Raw genomic sequence first — 26,307 nt, forward strand, 5'->3', positions numbered from 1 at the left:
GGTACCAAAAAATTTAATATTTTTATTACATGTTGATATTTTAGCTATATTAGGCTACGTAAAATACATAAAAATTTAACAAGTTTCTTTGTACTATCTTTAATATGTGTACTAGAAAAATTTACAATTACACATGTGACTGTACAGTCCCACCAGGCAGTGCTGCTGGCTGCCGTCCCCCGATGTACATACAAGGCTCTGAGAGCAGGCAGCACTGCCTTCTTGCAACCATTTGAAGACAGCAGCACCATGATGCCAGGTTAGTGTTAGCATTTATTTTAAAAATACACAAAATATAAATTTTTTACATCAAAGTGTGATGACTTCACTTATACATTGTTCCATACTTACCTCGTTTTATTTGCATCCATATGCAAACACTGAGAATAAATGTATTTGATTCTGATTTTTTGCTATGGTTCATGTAAACAGTTGAGACTGCGACTTTTAAAGTAGGTTGTTTTAAAAGGTAAGATGGCCACAGGAAACCAACAGTGAAACAATTCGGTTTGGTTTGTTTAATGAAGTTGGCAGAAGTCTTAGCAGGTATGTAATTGAAGACTTAATATTGGCTTCCAGGCATTTTAAATATGAAAAACCTCGAGGTTTTCTTCATCTTGTAAACATAATTCAGATCTTGTTGGCATTAAGTTTGAAAGTAAAATATTAGACCATGATTTTCATCATCCTGCCGGTGACAGTGTACACTCTCTTTATTATGAGAATGAAACCAAATAATAAGCAAAATACATCACGAATTTCAAACTGTACTGCAAAGAAGGTCCCAGCTGGTCTCTTCTGGGAGCCATCTACCTTAAGGTGACCCTGCCACTGGCTGAGTATGATCCCCTCTGTCCATTGGACAGTGCGAGGCCCCAGGCCGAGAGATGGTCAGTTCCTCTTGCTCCGAGTCTTCAGAAGCAACCGAAACTCTACTTCCACCTCTGCTGGCTCTGCCGTCCGTCCTTGGGCTTGGATTCACTGGGTTAGTGATTTGCAACTGTTGTCAAGACTGTACCGTCCCTTTAAGGTACCACATGCCGCCGTAGCTTACACAGCAGTCCTGTGAATAAAGAAACATGTTTTCCAGACATTAGCAGGAAAAGGAGCACATTCTGTGCAGAATATCAAAACTTGATTTACAATTCATGGAGAGAACACAAACAGGAGATCAAGACCTGCCTGACACTCTGGTCATCACCACCCAGCCTCCGCCATGCGTGGGTCTTGACCCCATCTTTCCCCAGGGGTGTCTTAAGAGTGAGGGACTATAAATGAGTGTGCTTTATAAACACAAGATACAAAAGATATGTGAATAAGCTAACCAAAGAAAAGGTGCTTCACAAATTGCCTCAGCATCTATGGACCTGGAATATAAGAATACTAGAATATAGGGACTCTGTCAGCAGTTTTCAGTAAAACTGAATGCTAAATGCTAAAACTAAATGCTTCTGCGAGTATGGTATTTGTGCCACACAGTCAATTCAAAGACATTATGAAAAAAGTGTTAAGTCACTCAGTTGTGTCTGACTCTTCGCAACCCCACGGACTGTAGCCCACCAGGCTCCTCTGTCCGTGGAATCCTCCAGGCAGGAGTACTGGAGTAGGTGGCCATTCCCTACTCCAGGGGATCTTCCTGACACAGGGATCAAACCCAGGTCTCCTGCAGTGTGTGCACATTCTTTACCATCTGAGCCACAGGGAAGCCAATGCCTAATAGGAATTAAGTATTTTTATTTCTTTTTAAATTTGATTTAAAAATTGTTCTAGTAAAAGCAAGGAGCACAAGAGTTAGTATGGGGTTACAGGGAAAAAAAAAAAGTGGTACACAATTCAAAGGAGGAGTCGGGGCACAGATTCTAATCTAGGCCCTGTCACCGTAAAGGATGATGACCCGTTAGACTATGAATGGAGTTTACATCTTATTCAATTTAGTCCTTTTGCATAAACCCACCAAACCAATGCCAATTATCTGTTGCTGAAGACCCAGCAGGCTGGGGAGGGGTGCAGAGGAAGCCTGATTAGTAAACAGAGCCACAGGAAGGGTACCAGACGAGATCCGCTTCCACGCAGTCAGTCTCCGCCTAAGACAGGCAGGAGCCAGCTGTGGGCGGCGTGGTTCTTAGTAGGCTCACGGTCAGAATGGAAGCTCAGAGCCTCTGCATATTATACCAAAAATGGATGTACCTTTAGCACTTTATCCACCTCCTGTTTACTCAGATCCTCTCCACACTCTTGAGTCAGCCGAGCCTGGATCATGTTCCGGCGCACCCGGTAATTTTTGGAAAAAATTTCAAGCAGAACCTGTCGATGCTTTAGTAGCAAAAAAATGTTATTACAGAATTATCTAAAACAGAAACATCAATAAATAAGAAATCCAGAGCTAAGGACCCAACTTCACACTGTAGTCTGTGATCAAAGTCCTTGCTTAGGACTTCTGTTAAAGACAAACACGTGTGCCCGGTCTGTCATCTCCTGAGAGAGACCTCAATAAAATGAAGAAATAAAGATACACGCACACAAGAACAAAAATGCCAGTGAAGCCATTAGCAGAGGAGCAGTTTTTAGACATACTTTTGTGGGATAGAAAAACAAGAGGGTAACTGAGCGGGCAGGGGAGCCACAACCTTAACTGCGTGAAGGCAGGACAGGATGAGGAGTGAGTGGCTTAAAGTCCTGACGCATAAATAAGACAGGATGCCATGAAAAGCATCATGTCCCAGAGAAAAATAGGAAGGAGAGAGGACTGTCAAATCCCCCAACAAGAACAAAAGGTGTTATATGAGAAAAGATTTGATCCACTATGTCTAACATGTGATCTAACCATTCCAAAAGAATAGAGAAAAAACAGGTAAAGAGATTTCGGAACTTCGTAAGGATGACTCAACCGTCCGGCACAGTAATAACCCACACAAGGGCACATCTGGAGACGCACTGATGCGCTATATGCAGAATAAGAATAAAACCTGAAGCATGGTTTAAGGGAAGGATGTGGATCAAACTGAAAAGCCCGAGAAAAAGAGGGCCAAGGAACTGGACGACAACTCTGAAAGCCTGAATACGATGGAACAGTATGTTAAATTCAGAGGAAAATGCTTTGCCCTCCAAAACCCTAGTTCAGACAAATAATACTTGAGGACAAAAGAAAGCCATTTTAAGACATGGAAGAATGCAGACAATCCCTCTGGTCCCCTTAGAAGCTAAGATTAAGCAACAAGGAAGACACAAGATTGCAAGCCAGCAAGAGACATGGAGCTGGTCCCACTGGAGAGGCGTCTGGGACTCAAGAACAGTACTCCTGGTGGTGTGTCTGTCTTCAGAAAACCATGCAACTGAAAACAAGAAAAGTAGTATAAAAAAGAAACGGACGTGGTAAACTACTGGTATTTGTCTCCACAATGAACACATTTCTAGTCTAGCATTGATATGTGATGTAACTAAAAAAATATATCCCACACCTGTCCATTCTCCCAACATAGCTGAAAACTAAATCCTCAACCAATGCAACCAGAAGCCCATTGAAAATAACAAGGTGAGACACCTAATAGCAGAAGTACAATTTGTGTATATTTGTGTGTGTATATATATAAAATGATGCCTTGTAATTAAAAAGTGATTGCCTCTGAGGAGTGGGAATCTGGTCTGGCAAAGCAGGAGACCAGTTTCCCATACAGTTTTCAGTCTTATTTGTTTTGAAGAATATGGACTTACTACGTTTTTTTCCTTTTAATTACTGGACTAGTTCAAGAGGAGGAAACCCAGATGCCACCCACTCTGGCCAAAAGCACAGAGAGCTGTTCGATGTCTCTCCACCACAGAAGGCCCTGCCCCTCTGGTGTTCTCAGCCTGCCTGTCGGTCTCCTTCTAAGAGGCAAAAGGGGACACAGACCTTAGTGAGGGCTTTTGCTCACTCCCTCTCTCCCAGTTCCTAAGGACAAGACCTGGAAAAGGACAGATCTATTGGAGTCTAGCAATTAAATCTTAAATCTTTAAAATTCAGGCAAGCTCATGATTTAAGGAAAACTTCTGGACCTCAGATCCTGCTGGTTGAATTCATATTCTGTTCATTCCTGTCCAGGTGATTAGAGGCAAAAGGACTGATTTCTCTGACATCTGACCTGACACCCGAGACTGGTAAGAAATCCTTTTGATTCCTACCACCATCAGTCATCTGAGAAATGTGGTCCATCACTGGTCCACAAGCCTGGCTGGGCAGCAGAATGATCTAGAAGGCTTTGTAGAAACTTAAACACCTAGGACCCTACCCCATTCCTATAGAACTAAACTGAATCTCTGGGGGTCAGTCCTCTACTTTTTAAAAGGTGTTTCTGATGCAGCCAGTCCAGTCTGACATTTGGGAACTACTGCTTTTGGCTCACACCACTGGCACATCCAGTATGTTTTGAAATATACGGAGACACAGAGACAGAATATTTAAAACCGGGAGTGGCTGGAAAATTTGAAATGGATACGACCACACTTTGGGTCTCCCCACTGCAGAACACCACCCTGCTCCCTCCTGGGGAGACGGGAAGGTCACCTCACCTGGTCACTAATGTCTCCAGACTCCCAGAGGGCGAACACCTTCTGCTCATCCGGGGAAGCAGCCGTCTGTGGGGGAAACTGACCAAGGCCCAGGCGTGAGTTGGCTGCTTGGCTCTAACACACGAATCCACCTGCCTTGGTCCTGTCGGCCTGCACCCACCCGTTCTGGGAATGGAGCCTCTGCCTCTCAGTAGCTGTGGGCAGCTGCAAACCTACTGCTGCTGCTCCCTCCTCCCCAGCCGCGCGCGAAGACCGCTTCCATGAGGAGCAGACAAGCCCGGCCCAAAGCCACAGACGTGCTCAGGAAGGCGGGGAGGTGGTGTCTGTTTCCCATCAGCCTGCCACTAGCTCTCCCTTCTGCTTTAACATCCTGTGTCCTCCCACCCTCAACCAACCCTCAGATGTGTCTAAGCAGCACTCCCTCCCCCCTAACGCCTTCCTATCGCGGGATCCCTTTCAATCCCTCCTACAAAAGCCGTGTCGACATGGGTTAAAGGCCCTGATCCACCTTGAGCAGCCCATGCCACGTGGCTCAGCAGAGTCTGAAGATGGACCACGGAGAGGGCAGCGCAGGCTCCTGGTGCCTGGGGAAGGGGACAGTGGAAAGGGCACCTGGCAGAGTGGATTCCAGTCCTGGCGCCACAACCCAAGTAACAGTAACAATTCCTACCCCGCATAGTCCCAGGTGGGCTTTAAATCTCATTTGCTACCAGAGAGGGAGCCACTCTCCACGAGGGAGGTCCATGCAGAGAGGTTTACTCAGTGTTCATGGTCACACCACGAATAAGCAGTAGCACTAGGAGCTGAGTCTTGGCGCATATACTCACTCTCCCTGGAACTCAGCTCCCTTGTGTAAAAAAGAGGCTGGACAGGTCTGAGCAATCTCCCACCTTGGACATGACCAAGACACAGAGGGAAGTCAGCAAGAGAGCTGGAAAAGGCCAGGGTCTTCTCAGTAGGGATGCCGACCCTACTGAGAAGTGTAGGATGAGCAGGTCCTGGGGGTGGCCACTCGTGTCCCTTGTCCTCTATCCCCTCCAACAACCCAAGATGGCCTGGCTAACATCAGGCAGGCTCCCCTGCCTTGCCTGGCTCCGTCAGAGAAAGGCAAGTCTGCAGGTAACTGAACCCATTTGCTGGGTGGACAAGGGAGGCTCCAAAGAGGGCAGGGCACCCAAACCCCAGTTACCTTCTGTAGAGACCTCACCAAGGAGGCCCCTTGCCATGAGGGCCAGATCCCCTGGGACACGCCAGCCAGCCTGGGACCCAGGGCCTCCTGCCCTAGTTTCTGCTCCTCACATACACAGGGATGGGCCTTTGCCTCAGATCACCCGAGGCTGCACGTGCTTCTGACCTTACGCTGCGGACGGCAGTGCTCCCTTGTTAAGAGACAGACACAGCCCACTTCACCCGACTTGCTGATAGGTCTGGACAGAGCCTGGGAGGAGAATGAAGAGCGCACCCAGCCGGGCACCCTTGTACCCTCAGCTCAGGGAGGTGGTCTCCAAAGATCCCTCTGCTCCTGTATTTCCTCCCCTCTAGGACCCCGTCCAATGACGGGACAAGACAAGGAGCCCGGGGTGGAGGGGACCCACCCTGCACCTGCAGGCCTGGCACCAGAAATGCTCACTGAAAAGCCACAGAGCTCGTGCTGGCCAGCCAGCTCTAGGACAGGGAGGCCCGCCGGGACCCAGGCGCAGCTGAGGGCTCTGGTGGGAGGTCAGCTCATCTCAGCTGCAGCAGAAAGAATTTAAGACTTGCAGCCACGGTACTGAGGTTCAATGTCCGGCTCTATCACTTCCTGGGTAAATGCATTTTATTTCTTTGAAACTCAGTTTCTTCATCTGCGGTCACAAGAAGATCAAATGACACTAGAAGTGAAATCATCTTAAAAAATGGCAAAGCTGGCAGGAATGGGTAGGGTGCTGGCACAGGAAGGGGCTAGACCCCAGGATGGGGAGCTGGCATGGCCAAAGCCCTCCTGTGTGCCAGGCAACAGGTGATGGCCTACAGGCACCCACTCAGCCTTCACCAAAGCCCATGACACAAAACTAACATTCACCCACTTCAGATGAGGGTGCAGGGCTGGGAGGCTGACCAGCCCAATGTCGTACACAGCAACCACGTGGGAACCTACATTTACCCCGAGGCCAACGGTCTCTCAAGCGCCCCTGCCCCATGCACCCTACCAACAGCTGTTTCCCCAAAGCCAGCAGGGCTCAGGCCAGTCTGGTTGCCAGCCTCTCTCCCACAGCCACTTCCTCCTGGACAGGCGTGCGTGCCCAGGAGCCCTCCACGAGGCCTCGTCTGCCGCCGGGGGCGCTACTTACAGGCACCAGTATCTGCTTGCAGCCGGCAGCCAGCACCGTGTCCTGCAGCATGCGGTCCGAGATGCCGCTGAACAGCATGTGGCCGGGGGGCAGGCTGGCCAAGTGCAGGTTGAAGAGGCGCTTGAGTTCGCTCAGGGTGAGCACAAACTGTTTCTGAAAGGTGGCCTGCACAAAGGCCCTGAGTTCCCGGGCCACGGGGGTGCTGGCAGAGCCGGAGGGCGGGTGCCCATTGAAGCTGTCCCCGCCTGCTGCCCGCCCGGCAGGCAGCCCGTTGGCCAGCCCACCGTGGAGGCCACCGCCGGGCGAGGTGTCCATGGGCTCCTCTTCGTCCTCCGCCTCCCGCTCTTCTTCGTCCTCCCCCTCCTCACTCATGGGCTCCTCCTTAATCCTCACGCCGGGCAGGACCGCGGACGCCTGCAGCTGCTCCTTCCTCCGCTGCAGCTCCCGCTCTAGCAGCGCGTGATTCTGCTGTGCCTGTCTTTTGGCGACTTGGACTCTCTGGTCCCCAGAGACCAGCCCCACAGGCCCTGGGAGAAGACACAGGGCTGCTCAGGATGGTAGAGACGGTGCAGGGAAAGACCTGGGGAGAGACCCACGGCCCCTCTGCTCCACGGACACTCCCTGCTGTCCTGATGCGGACACTCTGCTGACCAGACGAGGGGGACAGGAAAAATGCAAACCAGCTGGTGCAGAAGCAAGTGGCCCAGTCTGGCCTTTCACCACCACCTTACCCAGAAGGAATTTGGCTACCCCAACCATGAGGGAAGAAACAGAACGGGAAAAATCAGATTTCCACATTCAGAGACCCAGGAGGTTACCCCTGAGTCCCTGCCAGTGGCCACCCTGCCAACCTGAGGGTGAGAAGCCTCCAGCCTGGAACCCAGACACCGCCCTGAGGTCCAGAAGCCTCAGTCCCTGAGGCAACGCTTTGCCACTAGACAAGCCTTCAGCTGAGGTCTGTGGGGAAGGGGAAGAGGCACAGAAGGGTGGCCACCACTGAGCCCCACACCCCCTCCAGGCAGAGCCCCGACAAGCCCTAGAAAAGGAGCCCTTCTGGAACCAGTGTTAGGATGAGGGCCCGCCCAGCCAACGCCCTCCACACCTGATTGTCCATCCGGCTTCTTTGGCATGGCTTCCTTCACAAGATTATAAACTTTTTCTAATCTGAAAAGAAGAACAAACCCTCTTACCTGTAAATCACGTCCCTGGTCGTCTGCCTCCCCAGAGAAACGTCCCCACAAGACGCCACACGCGGGGCTGTGGTGGTCCCTGCCTGCAGCTTGGAGCCGAATGGTGGGGGTGCGCAGCGGCAGCCCACCCTCCCTTCCTCAGCCAGCCTCCCGCCAGCCTGCCTTGGGCCACACAAGCCTGGGACCTTGCTCCTGAGTGCTTTCCCTTTCCTCCCCAACCCCTCAGAATAGAGGCTGGTCAGGTTAGATCAGCAGGAGGGGCTGTGCCAGGCCTCTGCCAGGGGGGTTCTGGGATCACGCAGCCAAGTCCACCTGAGTGGAGTGTGCACAGCTCCAAACTGGCATTCATCATCCCAGCTGCACCAGGCTGTGCTCCCCACTGGAGGCAAGGGTGGCTGGGGACGATGTGATAGTCCTTTCCCCTCGTCTGCCCGACAGGCTCTTACTTGGCCTGGATGCCTGTCCACAGCATGTGCTGCCGCTGCACCACGTCTGGATGCTTCTTGATGAACTCCCCGTCATAAGGCAGAATGAACTCCCAGCCCTTGTTGATCCTCACTATGGCCATGTGCTCCAGAAAGTCCTTCACGTCTTCCGTGCAGAGCTGCGGGGAGGAGGCCAGGTGAGGCACGCCCAGCCCGAAAGCCCCACTCAGCCCCCGTCCCTGCAGTAGTGGGACCAAGCCTCAGATCAAACAGGACATCACCTACCTTGGTCACCGCTGCCACCTCTTTCCTTACCACCCACCGGCTCTGGGTGAACTTCCACATCTGAGGGAGAAAAAGAGGTGTGTTTCCAGGACTCTTAGGACTGTCCCCCAAGCCCCTGCTATTGTCCTGGGAGCCTGGGATGAGGGCGCAGAGCAGAGGCTCCTAGCCAGGCAGGGGTGTCAGGCAGACTGGGTCTGGACCCTGGCTGTGGGCAGTCACTTCCACTCTGAGCCTCCGTCTCCTCCTTTGTGAAGAAGCTCCACGGCCACCACCTCCAGGAGGGCAGCTGGACCCACTCCACACCACAGAAGCTTCCTCGGGTGGGGGATGCCTTGCCCGTATGTCACCGACAACAACTCAGATCCAACAACACCCTCTCCCAGACAACCCATGTGACAGTGTCTGCATGAACAGAGAAGAGCTGCAGGCGGCTAAGGGTGAGCAGCGCACATGTGCCATGAGTGAGCGTGGGAGTTGATGCCGCTGCACCCTGATCCCCAGAGATGAAAATAAACCACATAGGCATCTAGATGCTCAGTACCCCAAGGAGCCAGGACACCCAGGTGAGAAAAGAGAAAATGGAGACACTCTCCTAAACAGCTTAGGGCTGCCTGGTGTGATCAGACCTGTGCATGAGCTCACCAAGGTCGCCACAGACAGCTCCAAGGCGACACTGCTGCAAACTCAAAGCCCACTGCCAAGGTCAAGGCAGGCAGTGCAGGCCACAGCAGCTCAGAGGCCAAGCCCTGAGGAGGGACGCCTTGGCTGGGACTTCAGCTCTGGATAAGCGCGGGGGTGGGGTGGGGGGGAGGACAGGGTGAGGGGTGAGGGACGAGCCAGCTCAGGAGTTGCTAAAGCCCACAGCCACAGTGCAGGGAACAGCATGCCAGGGACTGTGGTGAATGGGGAGTGTCAGCCGCATTCCAAGTGGCTGCTGTTTGGGGGTTAGTGATACCAGACTGTCCAATTATTTATGACAAAGTAGAAATCTAGCGTGAGTCTGATTGCTTTTTGTAAAAATAGACAGTAAGTCAGTATTTTAAAAATACCACTCAGGTCAAATGGCTCCCAGGTCAGAATCTACCTATGGGCTTCCAGGCTAAGAACTCAAAGGTTCTTATGAAACTGAAGACTCCAGGGTCCGAGAGGAGGGAGGAGCAAGGCAGAGTCCAGAGCCCTCTACTCCCCACTGCCCCACTGGGGCCCCACACTCCTGCCCTTTGCCCGCTGCCTGGGCAAAGGTCCAGGACTCTGTGCAGCCCCCATCCACTCCCCATGCTCTGCCAGGAAGCCAGAGAGCTGAGCACTTACCACAAAGTCTCGGCCCCTGCAGAGCACCTCGGCCGGCACACCGCTGTGAGGGCTGGAGGAGTCCTTGGGGTACAGGATGTCACTGCCAAGGGGACAGGGTGGCCGGTCAGGCCCTGTCCTCACCCCTCCTGCCTCCCACTCCCTCAAGCTCCAAGTGGAAGCCCAGGCCTCTTTCCCACGTGGGCCCCAAGGGCTCCCATCACCCGCCGTTCTCCCTGGGAGCCTGGCTCCCTGAACCCACATGGAGGAAAGCAGCAGCCTCCCCTACAAACCCGAGTTCCTCTCCCATCCCCTTCCCAACACCTCCCTCACAGGGGCCCAGCCCCAAGGCCCCTGCGTGGTCGGAGGGTCAGGGGCTCAGAGACAGACAGGCTGAGCCCAGGACTCTGGAGGACAGTGAGTCCCACACGTAAAGCAGGTGAGACACCAAAGGAGGCCGGCAACGAAGCAGCCCCCAAGGCCTTACCCCTGGCCCAAAGGGGAGGAATGGGCAGTGTGAGGAGGCAGGAGGGGTCGGGGCTGGGATCAGACAGACCCCAAGCATGGGTGAGGCTGAAGCCCTTGGGGAGAATGGGACCAGCACTCGAGGCTCAGGGACCTTCAAGGGCAAATGACAGGCGCCAAAGCTTTAAAGCATTTCCACAGCAAAACCCTGAGCCCACATCCAGACGCAGACCCTGCTGCCCAGGGACACACTCCTTTGCTCCCCTTGCCCCGCCTGCCCCATCAAGCCCACCTGGCACCCACCTACTACTTTCCTTCAAGGCTGAGCTGTGCCCACCTTCCCACGAAAGCCCTACAGGACAGGGCCCTGGCCTGGGCTGTCCATCTCTGCCACACGGAAGCAGGTGCCCACTGGTGAGTCAACGTGGTCCGTGCGCGGGACTGTAATGGTGCCCACCCCAGCCCTAGACCCCAGGCCTCGCCCCAATTTCCTAAGGACAAGTCAGCTCAGGGTAGGGCCCAGAACAAGCATCCAGACACGCTGCATCAACAGGTGGGAGCGCTCCCTATCGCAGCTTCACAGGGACACAGAAGGACGGGGCGTGGAAAGACCACTACCCACAGGGCTGGCAGCAAGGCCAAAGCACCGAGCAGACGGAACACAGGAGGGCCCGCTTTCAAGTCACAGGAACGACAGGCCACGCGCAGAACGGGGCACGTGCGGCGCTGGGCTAGCGTGAGCCCCGGCTCTGTGGCTGCCTGGCTGTCCGGCATCTGGCAAGTCTCTGTGCCTCCCGTGGGCGCGCGGCCTCCGGGCTCTGGTTGCACGGCCTCTCCTGGCTTTCATCCACCCACAGCACAAACACACAGACGAGGTCCCGTTAACCAGTGACGTGCCATCCCAAAGGCCCTCATAATCAGACGCATGTGTCACCCAAGACAGCAGCGCAAGGCCCCACAAAGCACACCTCGCACGTCCATCTTCCAGGGAAAGGCCGCCACCATGAGGTTCTAACATGAATACACTCTGCAGTTTTCTTGGCCAACCAACTGCAAAATGATGGACTTTTCGCAATGAACAACTTTTTAAAAAATCTAGAACAATTTACACTTTGACAGATTGCTCACTTTGTATCACATTCCTAAACAGTGAGTATTCAATGTGTTCTACCCTATACAATTTAGAAGTAATATAATTCAAGCGTGCATTAAATGTAGTCACGGTTACCAAGGGTTGGCCATGTGCCAGCCATGATACCCAGCACCAGGGAGGAAGGGAGTCAAGACAGTCCCTGCCCCTAGAAACTGACAGTCTAGGGAGGAGGCAGAGTCTGGAGAAGGACCAAAAGGCAGCAAGCCACAAACCCAGGACCTATGCAGCCCTACAGGACACGTAAGAAATTCCCGCTTAGGCACATCTTAACGACCTGTGCAAAACCAAAACCAGAGAAAATCTTGAATGCAGCCAGAGAGAAACAAAGAAATGTATGTTAGACAGTGGAACATACATTGGATAGACAATAAAAACAATGAAGGTCAGAATACAATGAAATTTTATCAGAGTGCGGAAGGAAAATAACCAAATTAAAACTCTATACTCAGTAAAAAATATCCCTAATATTGTAAATCAGCCACGCCGTGCTACGTCATGCCATGCTAAAGTCACTTCAGTTGTGTCCGACTCTGTGCAACCCCAAAGACAGCAGCCCACCAGGCTCCCCCGTCCCTGGGATTCTCCAGGCAAGTATACTGGAGTGGATTGCCATTCCCTTCTCCAATGCATGAAAGTGAAAAGTGAAAGTGAAGTCGCTCAGTTGTGTCCTACTCCTAGGGACCCCACGGACTGCAGCCTACCAGGCTCCTCCATCCATGGGATTCTCCAGGCAAGAGTACTGGAGTGGGGTGCCAAATCAGCCATACTTCAATAAAATTAAAAACAAAAATAACCTTTAAGAACAAAGGTGAAATAGACATTTCCAAACAAAGCGGAAACAAATTTATGACCTGTAGACGCTCACGTTCGCAGAACGAAATCATCATGTTTAGGAACTCAGAGATACAGAAAGAAATGATGAGCAAAATAAATTTTTAAAGAATATTAACTGGATAACAATGTCTTTCAGGGTTTAAAACAGAATTAAAATATACAAATGTAATGACAAATGAGTTGAAAGGAAGATCAACATAAAATATCCTAAAGGTTGTTGAATTGACATGCACGAGGGTAAAAAGTAGCAACTAATATTAAACTGAGAAATCCGTAGGGTAATCACTGAAACACTCAAGAAAGCTAACTTCCAAGTTACTGGTGAAAACAGTAACAAGAAAAGAAGGTAAAAATGAATATAAAATGCAACGTAAGCAGGACAAACAGAAAGCACTAAGGTAGATTTAAGCCCAAAACTTAAGATTTTTTGTCAGTTAGTAAATCAGTACTTACATTCAATTTAACTGGGTTCAGCGCTCCCAACTAAGGGACTAGAAGGAACTTACCTCTTCACCACCCAGTTTCCTTGGACCAACATCGCCACCTTCTGGATGCCACGCAGAACAGCCACGGAATCGACAGAGGGGCCCAGGAGGCTCATCAAGTTGGCAAAAGGCATGACCTTCACTGAGAAGGACACAGGAGACATCAGACAAGCCAAGAGGGGCCTGGGCTCATGCAACAAGTCCAGCAGGACAGTGGTAACCTAACAGCTGCCGTCACTGGTTTCTCACTCTGGGCAGGCACCCGCCTCTCACTGAGCCCTGGAGGAGTACCCAAGGAGGAAGGCAGGAGTGCCTCATGAGGAAGACCCAGCCCAAGAAGGTTTCAAAATTCACCCATTATCACTTGGCTAGTAAGCGACAGAGCCAGGACTTGAACCCAGGCCATCGGGTCCAAAGTTCACACAGCTGATCGCTGTGGCCCGCTCTCCCCACCTCCCCACCCGCAGTGAGCAGCGGCAGGGCCTGGGGAGGCCCCTGTGCTCTGCAGCAAGGCCAGTAGCCTGGACCCCTGGGAGCTCCCCTCTCCACTCCGGCCCCGCAGCCCTCGTGCTGGCATCTCAGAGGAGCCTCAGGCCTGAGACTCAGCTCTGAGGTTCTAGGCTCACATCCACTCGGATGGCTCTGGCCTCAGAGTCCTCACTGTGGAGAGCCTGGTGAGGGACCACAAAGCGGTGCAAGGGAACACACTTCACTGTGACAATGAACACAGCTCGTGCTCACACGCGAGGCTCTGCACAATCCTTTAAGAAGCCTCACCTCTGAAGCTTCACCTCAGCCCCGTAGCTACCTTAGTGCCTCTTCATAAATAAACAACAATCCCAGGAAGGCCAGTGGCCTGCCCAGGCTCACAGGGACCTGTGGCCCCGCTAATGTGGCCTGTAACAGCTTCAGTGCACTTTCCAAAGGCCCTGGGCCTCGCTCCTTAAGTCTGTCCCAACTCCACTTCCCCAGGAGGTGGCAAGGCTGGGGACCCCCCAGGGCAGGGCTGCCCACTCACCATTTTTCATCAGGATCTTGATCTGATCAGCAAGGGGCAGGGTGCGCAGCTGGGCCATGGACAGGACATTGCTGGGGGCCACGGGTTTGTCTCTATTGAAAACCAACGCCAAGGGATTAGGAGGCCAGGGGCAGGTTAGTGGGTGGGAAGGGGCAGTGGGGAAAGGCGTCCGGCCCCTCTACTCACTTCTCCTCCTCCTGGCTGGGGGGCATCAGCATCATGAGGTACTCACTGTCGGGGGAGAAAACAGGTCAGCAGCTGGCAGGGCTCTGTCCTTGCCCCACCCTGGCCCCCAACCAGGTTGTACCCAAGTCAGCCCCCCAAAGTCCAACACGCCCTTCTGGCCCTCTCCAGAGGACGATGGACCCCTCCACATCTCCCTACTGTGTTACAGAAAGGGCCACAGTCTCAAGGCAGGACCCATGAGAGAGGAATGCTCCCAGGGCCAGTGTCAGGCTCAGCAGCCCTCCTCAGCCTTGGCCTGGCTGATCTCACCTGGGGGACTTGACAAGCTCTGTGTTCTCAACCCCGCTGGAGCCCTGGCACAGCAGGTACTGGCGCTCGTGCTCAGAGCGACTGTCCTGTGGGGGAGGAACAGGGAGTCAGAGGAACCTCAGCTAACATTCCAGGCCTCCCCCTGTAATCCGGTTCTCAGCCTTGTACCACGTGCTGCTCCAGGCACCCACTGTCCGGCTCCAAGGCCGGTCACAGGACCACCCCAACTTCCTGAACAGAGAGAGCACTCAAGGCCTCTGCATGTGGCCTCAACCTCATCCCTTCCTGCCTTTATGGCTGCACAGTCCCAGCGCACCTATGCCTCAGTGCCCTGTCTGATACAGGAACACAGACAGCAATGATAAAAATAAAAACTAGCGTTCACTGAGCACTTACTATGCACGCGCCAGGCTCTGTTCCTATGGCTGCACACATACCCCAACTCATCCCATCCCCAAAATAACATGAAGTTAGGTACCATTATTATTATTCCCATTTTATAGATAAGGAAAGTGAGGTTCAGAGAGATTAAGTAACTTGCCGAAGGTTACACACTAGGAAACAGGAGAGCTTTTGGAAGTCTGACCGACCCAAAGTCTAAGGCTCTGTCAACACAAAAATCTCTTTCAGCAAGGTTCCAGAAGTTGCTCCACCTCGACAAAAATGCTGGGGAGACAGAGCCTACGGTGTCTTTATGGGTTAATATTCAATTGCTTCCCTTACTCAATATAGTTCCAAGGACTGGGCTCTAAGTCAAGTACAGTAAAAATCACCCTTGAAGGGAAAGGTGCACAGCTAACTCAGCCATAGGACAGATGGCTGCTTCTCCACGGAGCACCTGATGGGGCATGTGGCCTTCATTCAGGGCCCACAATGCATAAAGGTATGTAACCAAACACCAGCCTCACTGAGCCCAACAAGATGCTCACACTCAACAAGAGCCCAGGGGCCACCACCGCCGCCAGTGACATGGTCACTCACTCCCCGGGGGCGCACAGGCAGGAAAGCGGGAACACAGGACAAACTGCCCCCAGAACCTAACCTCTCTCCTTGTAGCACTACCAGGTGGCTACAACTCAATCTGAGAGAAAGGGGAAGTGAGACAACGAGGCCACAGCTAACACCTCCGGGCACTGGGCTTCTCTCCCAGGAGCCCACGGAGGCCAGCGTCCGCGCCGCCCAGGGGCCTCGGCTCACCCTCAGGCCGTGGTAGTGCAGGTGGACCCAGGGCTCCTCGGCGTGCTTCTTCTGCAGGAACTCGTAGGACTGCACGCGGCGCTGGCGGGCCTGCTCCGACTCAGGCCGGGAGAACCGCACCTGGGGTGGGGCCAGGACCTCAGGCCTGGGGCCCAGGCTGTCACCCAGAGCCCACCCGGAGGCCAGAGAACCTGGCATCTGGGGCACTTCCCACTCCCAGCCACCTCATGCCCGGCAGATTAGCCCTCCAGGTAGTCCAGCAAGAAGGTTCTAAGGGATGGACTCCGTTTCAGGCCCAGAACCCATGCTCCACGCAGACCCGCCCACCCTTGCTGCCTCCAGACAGCCCAGTACAAAGCTGGCCCCACTGCCTCCCGGCGCGCTCTCAGAGCCTGGGCTCACCGTGATCTGCTTCACGTCTTCCTCTGCCTCGTCCTGGGAAGAGTCTCCCGCTGCAAAAGCAAAGGCCCTGCTCGCAGCCTCTGCAGAGGCTCTCCACCCCACCCACCGGGCAGGCCTCAAGCAGTCGTGTCTGAATTCTCCTCCTATACAGAGGTAGCTGCCTAAGTCAGTGGTTTTCAATTTCCCCAGGAGACTCTAGGAAATTCAGAGATATTTTTGGTGGTCAAAATCGTGGGGGCGGGTGCTACCGGCATCAGGGGGTAGAGGCCGGGGATGCTGCTAAGGATCCTATAATCCAGCCCTTTCAGTACTTTTCCCACGACTGACCTCGCCCGCTAACACGTACAGAGAGACGCAGGGCTGGGGGTCCCGAGCTTACCCTCATTGGCTGCCTCCCTCTCACGGTGCTTGGCGTCTGCCTTATCCAGGTAGGAGAAGCTGGGCCGCAGCTGCAGGATGCCATGTAAAGGTGTCAGGTGGAGCTCACCTGGCAGAGGAAGAAGGGCTTGGACCTGACGCTAGGAGCTGAGGCTGACCCACCGAGCTTGGCTCACGGGAGTCACCAAGGGCCCCAGATTCCCTGAAAGGCCTCAGCTCACTGCCCAACTGCCTCCCGCCTCTGCTGCAGCCCCCAGTCCTAGAGCCTTGGGATCATCAGGCTGACGGCCATTCGCAACCCAATCTGGCTGTGTTGGACACAGCAAGCACATAAACCAGATCGAGACGTGAACCCAGACTCTTGCTCAAAGCTGCTTTCTTAAGGCTTACCTGCAAACCCTCCTCCACCAACATTCAAGGGCCTCTCGACCCCGGCCCCCACTCCCCTCCCTGCAAATTGCTTGTTCTGGCCCCAAAGGCCACTCAGCAAACACACCCCACTCTCCCTGGCCCCCACCCAGGCCTCTGCCAGACCAACCTCACTGCCTCCCTAACCCCACATCCTCCAACCTATCTCCCTGTCAAATCCCACCCATCCTATTAAGAAGCTGGCTAGTGCAGGGATTTCCCTGGTGGCATAGTCAATAAAATTCCACCTGCCAATGCAGAGGTAACAGGTTCGCTCCCTGGTCTGGGGAGGTCCCACGTGCCGCGGAGCAACTAAGCCCGTGCGACACAATTACCGAGTCTGCGATCTAGAGCCCGAGCTCTAGAGAAGCTACTGTAATGAGAGGTCTATGTGCTGCAACCAGAGAAAAGCCCGAGCAGCAACAAAGACCCAGCGCAGCTCACAAGTAAACAAAAGGAAAATCACCAACAACTGGCTCCTGCAAACGGGGCTGGAGAGAGGCCTGGCGGAGCCGGGTACAAGAGCGTCTACACGCCTCTGACTCAGATCCTAACTTTTCTTTGGGCCTCAGACCTGCGCACTGGGAGGCGGTGCAAAGATATTCAGTTTCAATCGAGTCAATGTAGGCTCGAACGAAATCAGACAGGCACGAGGCTCTGTGGAGGTTCTCTGCGACACCAGAGGGAGCAGAGTGCTCGAGATGAGGAGTAAATACGTGACTAGGCAGAGGAAGGAATGTGGCTTTAAAGACTTCCCTGGCAGCCCAGTGGTTAAGACTCCGTGTTCCCAAGGCAGGGGCCCTGGGTTCGATCCCTAGTAGGGGAACTAGCTCCCACAAGCTGCACTCAACTAAGACCCAGCACAGCCAAATAAATTAAAAAAAAAAAAAGGAATGTGGCTTTAAAGAATTATATCCTTGAGATATGAGTTCAAATCAGATGAGTATAGCTATTTGATATTACTTCTATTCTACCCCAGTTTATCACCTAAGTGTTCAAATTTCTTTATTGCTTTATAAACTCTAAATACTTACAGTAAGCTTGTACTTTTTAACAGCTTTACTGAGATAATTCACATAACATATAACTCACCCATTTCAAGCACACAATTCAATGTATTTTAACATATTCTCAAAACAATACATCCAGCACCACAATCAACTTTAGAACATCTCATCACCCCAAAAAGAAACCCTGTTCCCATTCCACTCTCCTCCCAGCCTCTGGGAACCAATAATCTACTGACACTTTCTGTCTCCACAGGCTTGCCTGTCCTGGACATTTCATACGCATGGAATCACGTAACGTGTGGCCCTTTGTGCCTGGCTTCTCTCATTTAGCTTAATGTTTTCAAGGCTCACGCATGTTGGAGTACATATCAGTACTTCTTTCCTTATTACGGCTCAATAATATTCAAATGTATGGCTATACCATACTTTGTAATCCATATATCAGCTTGATGGATACGTGGATCATTTCCACTTTTCTCTACCATGAATAATGCTGCTGTGAACACCTATGTACAAGTTTTTGTGTGGCGATGTTTCATTTCTCTCGCATAGATGCTTTCTAGGAATGGAATTGTTCGGTCATAAATACCTTGTATTTAAGACAAAATTCTACTCCTGCCTCAAAGGGAGGGGGGGTGTGTGTGTGTGTGTGTGTGTGTGTGTGTGTGTGTGTCCCAGGAGGATGACCTGGGAGCCCCACCCCATCAGGTTTGGCAGAATCTGTACAAGTCCTTGGAGGTGGCAAACCCCAGTCCTCTGACAGCCTGGCCTCCGTGGCTGAGAGGGCAACAGGCAGGGAGGCCAGGGGTCTCCAAACGGAGGAAACAGGCTGCAAGTGTCAGACATTTTTTATCTCTCTCTTAAGCAGCAGGAGGAAATAAACTACAAGTGTCAGATTTTTTTCCCCTTCTCTATACAAATTTAAAAGGTTTCTCTTACAATTCTGTGTTGCCATAAGGACACCTGGCTCCTCCTGAACTTAACTCTTCTCAAACCTTGAGCTAACCAACGCGTTTTCCTTATGGAAATGCTTTTCTTAAGCTATGTTAATGAACTATGCATTTACCCTAGATTCTGTCTTTCTTCAAGACGGTTCGCACTAGGACTCAGAACCGGTAAGGGTCAACAAACCAGTATGTTTTACTGATACACTGTTCTCCTAACCTATGTTAACGAACCTATATATTTACTTGGAAACCTATCTTTCTTCAAGATTCATGTCATGTTTTACGCCCGGGATGACTCACCTTGCGCCCATTATCTCAAACTGCATGTTGTGGGTGAGGGGCCTGGTGCCAGGCTCTGAGTTTTGAGACATTCCCTTTCTCTAATTAGCAGCCTGTAGCCACACAACATCCGGCTGAACACTAGCAGAGGTGCACTCTTTCTGCCCCTTCTGATGTCTCTGTCAGAAGCTTTCTCTCTCTTTTATACTTTAATAAAATTTTATTACACAGAAGCTCTGAGCAATCAAGCCTGTCACTGACCCCGAATGAATTCCTCTCCTCCAGAGGCCAAGAATCCTGGCGTCTTTCACGGCTCAGCAACAACCTTTCAGAGGCAGCCTTCAGGGTGTCCTGTCCTGGCCCCAGCCCTCCCCCTGCTTCCCCCCGACCCATTCAGCCCTCGCAGCAGCCCAGAGTGGGTACCTTGCCTGTAGAGCGCAGCAGCATAACGGGACGTGTTACTGGTGGTCTGGGAAGAGCAGAACGTCTGCTTGTCCATCAGCTTCCTAGAAGCACAGGGAGAACGAGGGTCAAGGGGAAGGAAGCTCAGGCCTGGGCCTGGAGGCACAGCCCCCTGCACCCCGACACCTGAACTCCAACAGCCAGAGACCAAGGCCGCACGTGATGCAGGAGGGGCGCTGGGATGAGGAAACTCAACTGTGGCCCAAGAGACACGCAGCAGATGGGAGCTCCCTCTCCCATCAAGGGGCCAGCTTTCCTCTCGGCCCAGTTAGAACTTGGTCAGAGGAGCCATCTCAGGAGGGAAGACGACTTCCCTGGGGACGAGCCCGTGCCAGGCCCAGTCATGCAAAGATGAGCCACTGGTGGGGAGCCCAGCTGTGGGGCACAGGGCCTCGGTGTCGCTGAAGGCCGTGGAAGGCTCATATTTGAAGAAAGCGAAGCTCGGCACCCTCGGGGCCCAGGGCACTCACGAGGAATACGTGCTGGTCTCATCAGCGCAGGCCCCATCCACGTTCAGCGCAATCTGCTCCCCTTTGCTGCGGCAATAGTTGGGATTCAGCGTGTCGATGGCCATCTCAAGTTCTACCTGGAGGCACCAAGCACCCCCACCAGCTATGGGGACCCCGAGGCACAGCGCTCAGGGGATGCCCCAGCCCCACCACACCCACCTCCTAACCTCAGTCTCAGGACTGACACCATCCCTCCCCGAAGGCCCCTGGACTTCAGTCCACACAAAGGCTACAGACCCACATTCCAAGAGAAGGGCCTGAGTGCTTTTTTTGGAGGGGGTTCATGTAGTTTTGCTTGCCGCCACATTCCACTCCCCAAAGTCTACATTAGGTACCCACATTTAAACATCAAGAGCTTTTCTCTTTTCCTTATTTCCAACTTCCTTTCAAATGTCAGCAGAATTTGCAATGCTGGTGTAGCTTTTTACATGACAATGGGCTCAGAGCTGCAGCTGCCTGAGGACAGGCCGGTCTCCCGGTCCCTGTCACCCCAGCCCTGAGAGGCAAGAGATTCCCCATTCCGGGCCCTCTTCACACTGGCCCTGCCCTGTGAACTTGAGTCCACCCCGGCCCGTGTTCTAATTCAACGCAGGCCTTACTCCTGCCTGGCCCTCTGGAGCTGCCCACCCCCTTTCTTTCTGGAAGTTTCCTTCTGCAGCTCTCAAGGCCCTGCAAGTTGCTGGATTTCTTCCTTACTCTCCAATCACTCCTCTGGGCTTCTTCAGGTCCCACTCTATCACCTCTCCCATCCCTCCTCCTCCGCCCAGGACGCCAATCCCACCTTCTGCTGCTTGGGCTTGATCTTGGCTGAGAGGTGCGGAATGTCATCATACGTCATCGAGGCTGGACGCACGGGGTACTGGGGAAGGGAACGGAGCCGTCAGTCCACCCTGCCCGGCCCTGCCCAGAGCTGGGCTCTAGGGGCGCTGGCCAAGAATCAATAGCTACTCTCCACTCCCGCCCCAGACTGGAGGCCCCCACTGGTCCTGCATCCCATCTCACTGGCTCCAGCTAGCCTCCTTCCAAAGAGCCACTTTTGCACATCCGAGGGACATGCCCAAGCATTAGGAACCCCAACAGGCCCCAGCACGCATGGCCCTACGGCCCCTAGGAACCCAGCATAATGCCATGGGAGTCAAGAGTAAGGGTCCAAAGTCTTAACTGCTCATTTACAGGCCACCCAGGTGGAGAAAGACAAGTAAAATGAGACCACAGGAAGCAAAAAGGGAAAACAAAAACTGCTCGCTGCAGAAGCAACTGCCACAAAGGATGCTGTGGCCTTCAAACCCTCTGCCCCTGCAGCCACTCCCCCTACAGGGCACCCTAAGGGCACTCAGGAAGGAGAAAACAGGGTACCCGACAGTTAAGGTGCAGAACAAAGGAGCAATTTCAAAGAGCCCAGGCTGTTCCCACTTCCCACACACAGAGAAGCTGTTTGTTTGCAAAAACTCCTATCTACCCTCTCCTCCCTTATCTCTTCAAAATAGTCCTGCAGGGCTGTCTGAGAGGCTCTCTCTGGGCTTTCCTCTTCAGTACTTCTGCTGAACCAAATATAATTCTCATTCAACTGTTAGGTTGTGCTTTTTTTTTTTTTCCAGTCAACAGATCTATGGGAATCGCTATCCCATTCTCTCTCCTTCTGCTGATGGGTGGTGGTGGTGGTGAGTCAGTCGCTAAGTCATGTCCAACGACCCCATGGACGGTAGCCTGCTAGGCTCCTCTATCATGGGATTCTCCAGGCAAGAATACTGGAGTGGGTTGCCATTTCCTTCACCAGGGGATCTTCCTGACTCCGGAATCAAACCCGGGTCTCCTGTGTTGCAGGCAGATTCTTTACAGGCTGCAGGCTGATGCGTGGGCTTTTCCATAAGGTTGGAAGGGAGTCGGTCTGCCAACTGACCTGCTCAGAGAGGCCTCTCTGGGCCCCCGTGTCAGCAGGTATGAAGTTACTTTGCATCACACACGAGTGTACTGCTCTCAAATCGCTTCTTTTGCTCTGAACAAAGAAGACCGTGGTAACATCCTTCCTCACAGACCCACTTTTCCTTTCTTTCTCCCGTGCTGTACGCACACCGCTGGGGGGATGGATGGATGAGTCACGGTTTGGACTCACTCTCAAAAGACTGTGGCCAACGCTGTGAGAAGCACAACAGCCTCCAGAAGGAGCCTGGCAGAGGTGTGGCACTGCGTAAAGTAAACCCTCCTTTGGAGGCCATCTGAGATCAGTTAGCTAGATTCTAGCCCAAGGAAATGGCTGTTCCCTAAAAGCTCTCTTAAATAGCAATAGAGTGACTCCTCCCCGCTTCCTGGGCTGGAGCTCAGGTCCAGAAGCAGCCTGGAGCACAACTGGTCTGGACTGGGCCTGGAGCTGGGACAGACTTGCCCATGACAGCCCGGGAGGGCCCCTGGTCTGCGAAAATCCAGGGCAGCCCTGTGACCTCCTGACCGCTGGGAAGGGTGGTGGGGAAGGGAGCGGATCTGGAATCAGACAGTCCTCACTCTGCCACTTGCTCCTCGTGTGCTCAGACAAGCTCCTTGCCTCCCAGGACCACCAGGAACAGGGAATGAGGCAAACGGAGCCAAGGCCCAGCACGGGGCCTGGCGCCCCAGGAACTGGCACCACCACCGGGCCCATCACTCTGCAGTCAGTCGAGGAAGCAGGCGCAGAAAGCCCCGAACAACAGCCCCAGCCCCCCGGGCCCAACGCTGGGTCTCTCCCCAGCACACCGGCACATGCCAGGAGGGAGCTGCCGCCCTGTCCCAGGCCCCTTGTGTGAGTTCCTACCCTCCCTGGGCCTTTTTCTCACATGCAGCACGTGGACAAAAATACTGGGTTGGCCAAAAAGTTCGTTTGGGTTTTTCCATAAGACTTTATGGGGAAAACCTGAACTAATTTTTTGACCAACCCAATACTTAATAATCTTATTGCTGGGAATATAAATTTCCTCAAAATATTAAACATAGCTTTCACAGGTTACAGCAATTTCAAAACAAATGAAAACCTCTCCACACAAACACCTGGGACAGGAATGTTCATAGCAGCATTATGCATGATAGCCAAAACATGACAACAACCCAGATGCGCATCAGCTGATGCACGGAGAAATAAAACGTGGTATACATGTCCATACAATGGGGTATGTTCATCCATAAAAAGAAATGAGGTACTCATACACATTCTAACAAGAGAGAATCTTGAAAATATCTCGCTAAACAAAGGAGCCAGGCACAAAGGTCACGTATTACATGACTCCATCTATATGAAATGTCCAGAAAAGGCAAATCTATAGACAGAAAATAGGTTAACGGTTGCCTAGGACGGGGCGGGGGGGGGGGGGGGGGGGGGGGGCATGGGGCGGGGATGGGACAAAAACACTTCCTAAAATAGACTGGTGCTGGTGGTACAACTCTGTGAACAGACTAAAATTCACTGCATTTACACTTAAATGCGGGAATTCCATGGGTGTGAACCAGATCTCAAGAAATTACAATAATAATAACCACTACAGGCTACTGTGGGATGAGATGAGTTTACATATGTAAAGTGCTTTGAATGATTCCTGCAGACAGTCTAGGGTTACAAGGAGGAGTGACCAGGATTAAACTATTGGCCCAGGGGCTTCCCTGGTGGTCCAGTGGTTAAGACTCTACATTTCCAGTATAGGGGGTCCAGGGTTCGATCCCTGGTCTGGGAACTAGATCCCCATTCCCCAACTAAGACCTGGCACAAGCAAATAAAAAACTACTGGCCCAGCAAAGAGGGGAGGGGTTGGCTGATGCGGCCCTGGAGCTGCCGCATAAAGCCCCTTCCTGAGTCTCAACTACGGCAGCAGCATCATTCGTGGTGCTAATGTTGTACCAGGCAGCGTTCTAAGCACTTTAATAAGGACACACTTGATTCCCATGAGGACCCTATCAGGCAGGTATTATTATTATCACCACTGTGCAATTGAAGAAACTGAGGCACAGATTTGTTTTTAAGGAACTTGCCCAAGGACTCACAACCGAGCCTCACTACCAGCAGGCTGTCCCCAGGCCCGAGCTCCATCCAATACACTGTTCTCTTAGGGCTGTCTTGGTTTTTCCATCTTTGAAATTAGAGACTATTACTGATCCATCCACGAAAGCAAAGAGACTGTCTTAGCACACCCTCTGTGCCAAGAATTCTAAGCAACTGGAGGTTCCACATTGTTCCTTGTCTATCACTTACTGTGTCTCCCCCCCTTACCTTTATGTCTCATAATTACCTGAAACAGGTAGAGCTTCTCTGCCAGACTTTTGGCCAAGTACACGTCGATCTAGGAACAAGAGAAAAAGACTTAACCAGGAGACAGAACTCAATGCCCAACCTGCCCCGGGCACATGCTTGCTCCTCAGATTTCAAGGATAGTGGCCCTGAGGCAGTCTGGGGGAAGAAGAAATAGCTCAACTGATGCTAAAAGCAAAGGGGACCACATCTCCAACCTGGGTATGTCCCCCGCCCAGTTCACTATACCCCAGTGAAAATGTATTCCCTGAGGGTGCCCAGATCAGGTGCATCCTAGAGGGACCAATGAAATGCTTTTCTGACGAGCAAGGGGCAGGGGAGGGCCTCCCCCATGCCCTCTACCTCCCATCCTGGGCTGGCCTGTCTTAAGGTGGTCTGACTGGCCCTACTTTCTTTTCAACCCTCCTGCCCCTGCCGCACCTGGCAGTTTACCTTCCTGCTCCCTAGCTCTTCCTATGAACCATGGCCTCTCCCACCCCCAGGCCTTAAGGATGAGAGAAGGCTCATCAGGCACGGGGAGGCACACGTGGAGGAAATGGCATGTGCAAAGGCCCAGTGGCTCTAGGATGCGTCTTAGTCTGGGCCGACTCTGGAACCACCCCTTCCTTACCAGTCTTACACACCCTAAGCTTCCCACGGGAGGGAGCACTGCCTGGCTCACTGCGTCACAGTCCCCAGCACGTAACGGATTCAGCGAACAGCTGCTAAATGACCGAATCTGGGTAAGCCCACGCATTCAATAGTCGCTGAGTATTAGTTGCCAGGCACTGAACTTGGCTTTGCAGACACAGTGGTGAATAGAACAAAATCCCTGTCCTGAAGAGGCTTACACTCTAGCAGAAAAAGACTTATGTGTAGGGGCTGAGAAGTGCTGTGGCCAAACGCAAGGCATGGCCAAAGTAAAGGGCTAGGGAGGGCGTGCACAAGAACGTCACGTGAGGCAGGCTGGTCAGGGAATCCTCTCTGATAAGGCGATGCTGGATCAGACACCTAAAGGAAGTGAGGCGGTCAGCCAGGCAGGTACGAAGAAGAGGGTTCCAGGTAGAGAGGAAGCCAATAGGTCCCTGGCTGGCCTGAGGATGGATGGAAGGGACCCTGCCCTGGCAGTTACCTCCTGTACGACTGGGTCATCCTCTTCATTGGCCATACTAGGGGGGAGCCAGCCACGTGGTCCTCGGACTTGATCTGCAAGGACAGCAAGAGGCCTGTCAGTCATTCAACCAACACACCTGGACACCCGTTCTGTAACCAGTCCTGCTCTGTGAAGGAGAAGCCTGAGGCAATCAGAAACAGATCTTATTCCTGTATCTCTCATGGAGTCAAAAGTGGACAGCCCACATCATTTTTGCTGACATACCCCATCAATGAAAACAATACAAAGTAACAACAACAACAAAAAAGCAGGCAGAAAGCACTAAGCAGTGGGTGCAAACCGGTGGACTCAAGACATCACATGTGAATTACACCCACGGGAAAGGGTAAATGACTAGCCTCAGGGGTTTTCTGACCAACTGACAAAGAAGAATTCACCACCAGGCAAGAAGATGGTGGCTGGCTGGTCCACAGCCACAAAGAAAACCCTTGGAAAGTAATCGGGTGCCGTGGGGAACCTTTAGAGAGCCCGATGTGCAGCAGGAAGAGCAGACAGTCCCAAGGCCTGGATCCCAGGGTGACTCCGTCTCTGATAGCTGATTTCCAAGCTGACTTTAAACCCAACCCCAAGTGAGATGACCTCCTTTCTGTGATTTTCTGTGTGTGTGTGTGTATGTCTAAAAATGACCCTCTTCACATACATACTCTTCTCTCACCGGTCCCCATTTAATCACAAAGAGACTGGAACTCAGACACTGTTTTGTGTTTTACCAAAGCCACACAGGAAGCACGAGGACCAAGAAGACATCAACACCACCCAACTTCAGGTCTCAGTTAGAGT

The 26,307-nt window shown here is 52.5% G+C and overlaps 1 protein-coding gene across 5 annotated transcripts in view; it reads right to left on the reverse strand.

The window, feature by feature from the left end:
- Positions 1-255: 255 nt before the first annotated feature.
- POLR3E (RNA polymerase III subunit E) overlaps positions 256-26,307 on the reverse strand; it is a 33,389-nt gene continuing 7,337 nt past the window's right edge. For 2 of the 5 annotated variants that reach the window (XM_070362852.1, XM_070362853.1), the window contains 20 exons: positions 25,486-25,559; positions 24,355-24,405; positions 20,889-20,966; positions 20,069-20,184; positions 19,560-19,642; positions 16,494-16,601; positions 16,115-16,164; positions 15,713-15,832; positions 14,516-14,601; positions 14,207-14,251; positions 14,021-14,112; positions 13,024-13,144; positions 10,087-10,168; positions 8,776-8,835; positions 8,512-8,669; positions 7,978-8,039; positions 6,876-7,402; positions 4,546-4,623; positions 2,188-2,313; positions 256-1,063 (listed from right to left, as the gene is read on the reverse strand). In XM_070362852.1, coding sequence (XP_070218953.1) covers positions 1,007-1,063; positions 2,188-2,313; positions 4,546-4,623; positions 6,876-7,402; positions 7,978-8,039; positions 8,512-8,669; positions 8,776-8,835; positions 10,087-10,168; positions 13,024-13,144; positions 14,021-14,112; positions 14,207-14,251; positions 14,516-14,601; positions 15,713-15,832; positions 16,115-16,164; positions 16,494-16,601; positions 19,560-19,642; positions 20,069-20,184; positions 20,889-20,966; positions 24,355-24,405; positions 25,486-25,521 — 2,136 coding nt within the window. In that variant the 5' untranslated portion in view covers positions 25,522-25,559 and the 3' untranslated portion in view covers positions 256-1,006. Of the gene's footprint in view, positions 1,064-2,187; positions 2,314-4,545; positions 4,624-6,875; positions 7,403-7,977; positions 8,040-8,511; positions 8,670-8,775; positions 8,836-10,086; positions 10,169-13,023; positions 13,145-14,020; positions 14,113-14,206; positions 14,252-14,515; positions 14,602-15,712; positions 15,833-16,114; positions 16,165-16,493; positions 16,602-19,559; positions 19,643-20,068; positions 20,211-20,888; positions 20,967-24,354; positions 24,406-25,485; positions 25,560-26,307 lie in introns of those variants that run through there. The other 3 variants (XM_070362854.1, XM_070362855.1, XM_070362856.1) reach the window with 3 other exon arrangements.

The sequence above is a fragment of the Bos mutus genome, chromosome 25 (genome assembly GCF_027580195.1).
Source record: "Bos mutus isolate GX-2022 chromosome 25, NWIPB_WYAK_1.1, whole genome shotgun sequence".
In the NCBI taxonomy this organism is placed as follows: Eukaryota; Metazoa; Chordata; class Mammalia; order Artiodactyla; family Bovidae; genus Bos; species Bos mutus.